The 8,794-nt window shown below is 33.7% G+C and overlaps 2 protein-coding genes across 2 annotated transcripts in view; both read right to left on the bottom strand.

Annotated features, from left to right (window-relative positions):
* Positions 1–2,924: 2,924 nt before the first annotated feature.
* LOAG_10293 (hypothetical protein) lies at positions 2,925–3,104 on the bottom strand (the record flags this gene model as incomplete). The annotated part of the gene is made up of 1 exon (XM_003145820.2): positions 2,925–3,104. A coding segment is annotated over one exon (180 nt), but the record flags the coding sequence as incomplete, so codon positions are not given.
* A 205-nt stretch (positions 3,105–3,309) lies between these two features.
* LOAG_18828 (GYF domain-containing protein) overlaps positions 3,310–8,794 on the bottom strand; it is a gene marked incomplete at both ends in the record, with an annotated part of 8,665 nt that continues 3,180 nt past the window's right edge. Inside the window, 14 exons of the mRNA XM_020451491.1 lie at positions 3,310–3,561; positions 3,699–3,815; positions 4,022–4,168; positions 4,359–4,407; positions 4,503–4,636; positions 4,823–5,046; positions 5,152–5,293; positions 5,688–5,906; positions 6,054–6,200; positions 6,453–6,596; positions 6,767–6,836; positions 7,114–7,295; positions 7,441–7,575; positions 8,067–8,153. Of these exons, the coding sequence (XP_020304718.1) occupies positions 3,310–3,561; positions 3,699–3,815; positions 4,022–4,168; positions 4,359–4,407; positions 4,503–4,636; positions 4,823–5,046; positions 5,152–5,293; positions 5,688–5,906; positions 6,054–6,200; positions 6,453–6,596; positions 6,767–6,836; positions 7,114–7,295; positions 7,441–7,575; positions 8,067–8,153 (2,049 nt within the window). The remainder of the gene's footprint in view (positions 3,562–3,698; positions 3,816–4,021; positions 4,169–4,358; positions 4,408–4,502; positions 4,637–4,822; positions 5,047–5,151; positions 5,294–5,687; positions 5,907–6,053; positions 6,201–6,452; positions 6,597–6,766; positions 6,837–7,113; positions 7,296–7,440; positions 7,576–8,066; positions 8,154–8,794) is intronic.

The following is an 8,794-nucleotide window of genomic DNA, read 5'->3' as shown; positions in this document are numbered from 1 at the left end:
TTAATATGCTAACTTTTCATACTATCATATTCAAATAGTTTGTTAATAAAATTAATTACATTGATACATAGCAAGTGCTGATTTCAAGCTTTTATATTTTAAAAAATTGATACTTAAAAGAATTGGACGGAATAATAGAATTGTGATAAAAACATATTTTGATAAGCGAAGAAGTAAATTTCTTTTTCTTTTTTTTTTTTTTATATCCATTATTCTTCATGGTATGATTATTTATTTTACTTTTTTTTTTTTTTTTAATTACTTTTTTTTTTTAATTACTTCAATTTTTTAAGTGCCTTTTTTTTTTGATTACTGCGTATAATAATTATTACCTTTTTTTTTAATTACTTTAATTTTTAATTACTTTTATTTTTTTTTTTAATTACTGCTCCCCAATTTTTTTTTTTGAAAAGAAATACATTGGTATTGATTGACTAATAGACTATAACAAATTGAATATGAATTATGTATCATTAAAAAATAATTTCTGCTACACACTGCGTTTATTTCTGATAGAAAATCCGATCAAAATTCAGGATTTATGGGATAAAAAAAAAAGATCAATCTGAAATGATTTAATTACTATATTTGATATTACAGAGAATTGATAATTACCAATCAGGTTTTTTTTTTCGTAGTGAAAAAATGATGTGAATGATAGGATCTCCCTTTTCCAGATCAAAATTCGATCGTATCAATATATATATTTAAATTCTCATCAACTTTTATAATTAATATTTAATACTTATTCATCCTTTTATGCTCCCTGTCTTCGAAATCTCGAGAAAGGAACAAACTCCATTTCAATTTCCCACTCTTCCGGCAATTAATTCTAAGAAAAAAAAACATCCCCTTAAACGAAGATCCTCTCGACCAGCAAAGTTTATTCCTTGTATTAGAGTTTGAAATGTAAACAATTAATCTCTCTAAATAAATTTTAGTTGGTTCATCATCCTCCTTCCTTCATTTTGCTTTAACATTTGGAAAGATATGAGAACATCGGCATGGTTCAACACTTTGATATTCACTTTGATAAGTTTACAATTTCATTTCTTATACTACAACACTTTGTCAAGGAAAGAAGACGATGGCATTTCAATGATACTACAAAAATGTGTGAAGTTTGATCACACATCTATGGTACTTTATTTGAACACATTATCCAAGTAACCATGAAATTCATAAAATCGGTTTTCCTGTATTCGATAAAATGCCAACAACTCTAAATCTACATACAAAACTCATGTATTTATATATAACCGTTTTATAAACATCAATATCAAAACTTTGTACAATTTGTAAACAGCATTACGGTCACAACATTATATTATCCATTCACATGTAGTATGATAGGTCTATGCAAAGATGGATAAATTTAAAGACAGTAAACACCAGAGTAAATAAAATGAAATTGAACGCACAAAAAACAAGTATCATTATCAATACTAATGTCATGAAAACGAAACAAAGCAGGAGGAAGTCGCCAAGTGTCGGTTGCAATGGAAGAATCGGAAATCCCAGCATTTTCTTTTAGAGCCACTTTGGCACAATAACCCAGGACATGCAAAAATTATATGAACAGGAATGAGGAAAAAATGAAAACTAAACCGAAAAATTACTGTCAACATGACAATCCTCAAATGATATAAAATGTTACACTACCCCGTATGTTCTGACCTACTGAGCATGTATTAACCATACAGTTCTTTAATTTGAATAGTACAATAGAGTACTTTAATTCAGATAATACAGTGCGAAGATGTAACTCATACATTTATCTAATTTCTAAATACGATGGTCAATCAAATAGTTCGGTAACGGCCAATAAAACCTATGTTAAAATACCTAATAAAACTTCAGGTGATATCAAAATAACCTAGAAAATTTCAAAAAAAGCGGCTCAAATTATTGTAAAGAAGTCGAGTGCTTCATTAGTATGCTTGAAAAAAAAAAGAAAAAAACCTATGCTACATTTCTACTAAACATCACCAGACAAGTTAAAACGATAAAGAATGAGAGGTACAACTTATCATGCCAAAGTCAGGATGCCAAAAATTATTGAAAAGAATGAGAAAAGCTTCTGCGCTCTTTGAGCCAAAATAGCCAAATTATGAGATAAAAAAGACGGAGAGGGGGAAGAGACCGGGGACCGACAACAGAATATCAAAGAGATCGCATACCAAAAAGCTAAAAATAACTGAGAGAAATAGCAAAACATAGAACAATAGAACCCTCGCCAAACGAATTAGGTTAATCTTTGAGAACACAAAGAGACATGAAATTTTTGAAGTTGAAAAACATCTAGTATTCAAATCCCATTCGGAAAATTTGAAACGCTGAAATTCATCGAGATTGTTGTATGCGAAAACATAAAGTCAATTACCATTCAAACACATTTCCCATCTAATGAAACTTAAAATGACGGAATTCCAAGGGACCAATAAAATCACTCTAAAAAAGTCAATTGTTTTTCTAAATAGGTGTGAGCTTTCGAAGAAAAAAGAATCCTTGTATGGCCTATAGCCATCGTCTTCCGATTCATAAAGGTCAAACCTCAATTCGACAAAATGACGGAAAAAAACGTAAGAACACTATCGTCCACATGCTCGGTTAGCAGCATGCACAAATAAACGCGCAAGAAAAGAAAACTAGTGAGCTTTTCTTCCCGACCTCATAGAAGTGAGCAAGTCAAATCCAAAAGATAGATATAATACATAATGACCAATGCAGCTCGGTGGTCGATAATGATGGAAATGTGAACGTTTCCTGCTTTTGCTATACAAATAATCTCCACGATAAGCTGATATTTCAAAACAAAAATAAAAAATAAAAAAAATTAAAAAACAGGCCAAAAACGCAGCAAAATACAAGCAATATTCATACAGAAAAATAAAGAAAAGTACGACCTTCATTTATGAACCTACTTGGGGATTTAACATAATATCACACAATGACTTCCCGGAAATTATTTCCGAAAACGGATTATTTGCTTGTATTACTACTTTCTTTTCGCAGATATGCTCCACAGTGGAACTAGTCAAACTTTCCGGACCGAAATTTGAGTCGTTAAATAGTATTTCCAAATCACTTGGTGAAAATTTCATCATAACTTCACGACTGGCTCGAAGAATTATTCAAAACTAGCTAAATGAAACGGTTGTCGTGAAAGTCGCAAAAAAAGAATCATACAGAATCCTAAATAATAAGAAAAAATTTTTAAACAAGAAAAATGTAAAACGTTAGTGCCTATTAAAAAAATGGAAAAAAGGAAACTGATTTTGACAAAATAATTTCTTTGCCTCGAAATAATCACTTATGCGAGTAATCGATTACCGCACCACTACCGACAGTATCAATTTCACCGACATTAACACGATTCGGATCTACTGTTCCTTTGAAACCCAAACACGCACCATCGACAACCAGTTTACTTCCTTTATTACCTTTTTTCTTGCGTTTTCCGCCACCCGTTAATATTTGTTGCGAGGTAGAACTGTCGGACTTACTGTTCACCGCAGTGGTACTTAATGCATCAGCTGCTTGCGCAGGATGAGTTAAATCCTGCAGAAAATAAGATTCCAAATAATAAAGAAAATGTCATATTTTAGATGTAAATTTTGAAAAAAAATAAAAAATTAGTCACTTGGAAATATGTGCACAAAAATTGACATGAATAACTTGAGTGGATGCAAACTTACATCCTTATCAACAGGTTCCCTCTTCTGACGTGCTTGCGAACGCCTTTCTAGAAATTCTCGTATCAATTCTTTCACCAACCGACTCTCACCCAAATAACCAATTATGTAATCTTCCACCTAAATACAAAAATTTTCATGTTTTAGAACGTATTCGCCAAGAAACATCATTCTAGAAACAACTATTATGCAGTACGTATAATTGTACGCATTCTAATAAAAGAATTTGCAACTATCCAGACAGGAATCTTGAGAGGAAAGTTAAGTACCTATAGGAATACCCAGAGGAAATAAAAGATCATATGAATGAGAAATTATAGTCATACTTCATTTGGATTGTCGACACCTTCAATGAACGCAGCGAAAACATCGGCATCCACTTGTGGGTTTAGTTGTTTTACTCGATTTACCATCCAACTAGTAAGAGCATTACCACTGCTTGTAACGGACTGCTTGAAGATTTTCTTTACTGCCTAGAAAAAATGCACTATTTTGAAAACCTCTAAAGTCAAAACGAAATCAGTACAACACTGCAGCTTCGACCGGTTTCAGAAAATTTAAGATTTCAAAACACCCTGCATTTGTTTCACTTCTTTTCCAAATCTTGGGAGTTTTAAGGACGTGGAAAACTCGATATTGAACAAAAGTAACACTAATACATACTTCGTGTTCAGTACTTCCTCGTTCCAACTTGTTTGCACTTTGTAAATTTCTGAAAAAGTTTGATTTTGATAATAATAATTGTTAAACATGAAACAACGAAAATTCCAGCACATGCTTAAAAGTAAACTTTTTCCAATAACATGCCTGTTAGTTTTAATTTTACCACTATCTGAAAGCGGCGGATCATCCCAGACTGCTTTTGTAGCGGTTACTTCATTCATACTTTTGGCGCCACCCCATGCAACTTGCCGTGAAGGCACAACCACATCAGATATTGGCTAAAAGGAAGTGAAAAAAAAAGTGCATAATACGCAAAAAAGTATGGCCATTGTACAGAATTCTAAATTACTTAGAACAGCTAGATTTCCTTATTTAGAGTGTTAGATCATTGCATTTACACAATATACGTGATCAGGAGAACAGCAGAAAAAGGAATAAATCATTAAGGTTTTACGAAAAAAAACCTGGGAATCCTGCCTCCACTTAAGTTTATGGGTAGCAGAATTCCAAACTCCTGCACGAGTTGCTTCCCCAGAATCTTTCCATATTGCTGCACCATTTATTTGTTGCTGCTGTTTATGCTTCATCTCTGCAATCATTTGTCGCTCTTCCTCTTGTTGTATATCCAACAAACTTGGCTCGCTTCGATCTGTCATTCCCTTATTTGTTACAGCAACCCATGGAGCGGCTAAAAAACTTTACTGAATTATTGAAGTAATAAACTTAGCAAAGGTACACTGAGTCAGATAATGTAAATAGATGTCAAAAAAAAAAAATGTAAAAAGAGACAGACTTTTCGGTGCAGCCACTTTTTCTTCACCACTTTGATATGTTGCTTGCCAAGAATATCGCCAATTAGCGGATGTATTCTCCGATCCTTTTTGCCTTAAGGGTGGCGTGAATTCTTCAGTAACAACGAATTCCTTTGAAGTATTCTGAAATGTTAGCGTACAAACATCCGTTGTCACCGAATACTATTCAGTAACGAATATATTTCAGAATGGTTCGCTGTTATCATTAAACTTATTCTGGAAATAGTTAATTATACGCAAATACACCACAATTATGGATAATTCTGTTGGACATTACTTAGAGATGTTAATGGTTAAACTCAAAATATTGCTCTTCCATTTTCTGTCTCCAAATTCAGTTTTTTTTAAGTCGTTAAATTCTCTTGAAAAATTTCTATACGTTTCATCAAATGACATTTTTGGAAGGAAACTATAACTTATCACTCTTACCTTGCAACTTAGATTTCTTCCAGAAGAAAATGGTACTAATTAAATATGTTGAGTCAAATAATCTTCTATTTCAACTTAATTACACTACCCCTTTCTTCGATTCAGTCGGTGGCTTATGATGCAAATTTTCTTTTTCACGTGCAGTTGCTGCTGCGCACTGTGATACTTGTTGTAATCTTTTTTGTTCAGCGGCTGTTTGTCGAGTCGCTTCTTCAGTTTCTTCTTGTATTCTCTTCAACTCCTTTGCTTTTTTCATGCGCATTTCCGCTTCACTTTTTAATTGTTGTTGTTCTCTCTCTTCCTCCTTCTAAAATAATTATGGTATTTTTCCACGTAAGCATGTCGAAAAAAGCAGAAAAAAAAGTACCAAGAGTCCATATTAAACTTGTTTTTCCGGAATCCTTCCTTCTCGCAAATTATTTTTGAAATAATAGCTTTATTACAAATATCCTACTCGTCTTGTTTCGGCTAATGCTCTTTCCACTTCTTCCTTTTTCGTCCTTTCCATCTCTTCGGCCAACCGTTTCTTTTCAGCCTCTATTTCACGTTCTCGTGCCGCTGATCGTTCTTTTTCTTCTGCTGCTAACTGCGCTAATTCTTCCTGAAATTTAGATTTTTAAAAGAGTGAAACCTTTAGTATTCCAAAGAGACCTGATTTTAAAATAAAGACTGAAAGCAACAAAATAAAATAGGTACAACGTAACATTCTATGAATTTCAATTATTTCACGCGTACCATAAAATGGTCTACTCACCTGAGATCCTGCTACCAATCCGAGAAATTAAGGGAGTGCACAAGGCGTGGAGGGAGGGAGGGGGAGAGGGGAGGAAAGGTGAAAATGCTACCATCTTACTTGTGCCTTCTGAAGTTGTAGTTCTTTCTCCATAATTCTCCGTTCTCGTGCGACCCTTTCTTCCTCCTCTTTCAACAAAGCTTCCCGCATCTCTTTCAATTGTCTTTCCTGTTCTGCCACCCGACGTTGCTCTTCTTCCAATTTCTACAAATGAAGAGCCCTACGTTATATTTTTGGTAGAGATGCCTAGCATATATGATATTTTCTTTTCTGTCTTAGTAGGATAAAGTCCATGGTTCCTGAAAATACGGCCAAAACTAAAAAGAGCCAAATTTATATAAAATTTGACATAAAACACAAAGATAAGTACTAACCTGTCGTTCCTTCTTGACTTTTGCAGCTTCAATAAGTGATACACTATAATCTCGACTCCATATATTTCTGCTGTGATAATCGAAATTCAAAATCAAAAATTAAAGAATACTAGGAAACTAATTTAATAACAATGCACTGTGACTAATTTACGCTTAACAAACTCCTTATAATATCCACCCGTGATAGGAAAATAATGTAGGTACATCATTTTATCAAATATTATCTCAATTATACTTTATACAATATACAATCAATCATTGGTTACTTATGCATTCTGTTTCCTTAGAATTAAATGCCTTCGTATTTTCAAAATCAGCTATCTATAAAAAAAAATTAAAATGTTTACCTTACTTCCTGAGTCTGTTGCAAAGGTAACTGCATTACTGGTGGCTGGAAGGGTTTCAATTTGAACGGCGTCTCCTCACTATTCATCGCTATTAACTCACCCAAAGTCGTAAAACTGCTATCTGGATTCTGTCCATGTCGCACGCGTAACTCCGGTGTGAAATATCCTAATTTATACCAAGCCTGAAATTTACGCTTAAAGAAGCTCTATTTCCCAAATATGAGTAAGCAGTAAAAAGTTTTCTAATTCAGTATTTAAATCAAGTTTGACTAACTACCAAAAATCATCCCATTTAATTTTCCATTTTTCTGCCAATATAATATTCACCTGCATATGAATTGTTGGGAAGGGACCTTGCACAGCATTTTTCGGATCCACATAGTACCATTCATCGACATAATCACTCCTTGAAGTTAACCCCATTGAAGCGGAATGACTAAGTAAGGTTATATCATCCGTGTACTAAAAAATCATAGTATTAAAAACCATTTCAATCCTTAACACTGAAGCAGCTGCTACAGAGACTATAGCCTCATCAGCTTTATACATATGTATAAATATACAGCCATGCACATGTAATTAACATCCAAGCCCATCTCTATCCACATGCCTCCTTAATCCTTCAGGATAAATTTAATTACTTTTTCTGGCCATGAAATATCGCTCAGTCGACACAATCACATATCTACATGAAGCTATCTATTTCACACTTCACTACCACTTATCAAGTAGACATTGACTCATTTCAAGCGAATCAAAATACGTAATATTGAATAACACGCCCAAAGAATGCGAATATCTGCCGCAGTAAAGGAGTACGTCATATCTCCCAAATGCGAAAACCAGTTTCGGTGATATGCAAAAATTCATGTCAACGTACACAAATGATTGGCTGAAGAAAAGGAACTAAAAAGATCAAAACCAGAAAGCTTATCATATAAAATAAACAATACATTTTGCTGAAACGGACTGTTTACAGCACCAGCTATTGCAGTAACGGATGTGGGCTGTTCTGTTAGAGTTATGGTATTATCAGGACCCTGAAATAGTTTAAGTACAAAAACGTGAACAAACGTCGTCAGTTATCAGGGAGTGACCATGAAAAAATAGAGAAATGTCATTAGTTATCAGAATTTCTCATACATATCATTTTTCATAACTATCATCATTAGCCGCTTTATAATATTCGCTCGAAGGATTCAGTTATTCCCCTATGCCAATCGCATCCAAACAAATCAACAGAGCAATTAAACTAAGTGGGACAGTTCGAAATGCTGTGAACTCTGTTTGTGAAGTCTACGCATAGGCATTCAATGTGACATGACATTGAGAGATGGTATCAGAATTCAGTGAATTAGCAGAACCTTCCGATAATTTTTTTCCTCGACTCACTCTTTCATTTAAATATTCTTGGGGACCGGGAAACCAAGTTCTACAGGGTTTTAAATGTCACTTATAAGCTTCCCCACTAATTCAGCGGACTTGAGATGATGGAGAACTAACACCGCCTTCTTTTTTAAAACCTTAAGCCTAAAGAAAATNTAACGCACAAAGAAAGCACCAGTTACAGAATACCAAATCAAGAACCCTACAACAGTCTTTAGTGATATAATGAAAGATATGACTGGTTGTCACTGTCTTATATTTTTCGCTAAACGATTTGGCATTATATATTAATTTC

Source organism: Loa loa (genome assembly GCF_000183805.2).
Source record: "Loa loa unplaced genomic scaffold supercont3.566, whole genome shotgun sequence".
NCBI classification, from domain to species: Eukaryota; Metazoa; Nematoda; class Chromadorea; order Rhabditida; family Onchocercidae; genus Loa; species Loa loa.
Note: the sequence above shows the minus strand (reverse complement) of the source record. Positions and strands in the feature narration are given on the sequence as shown.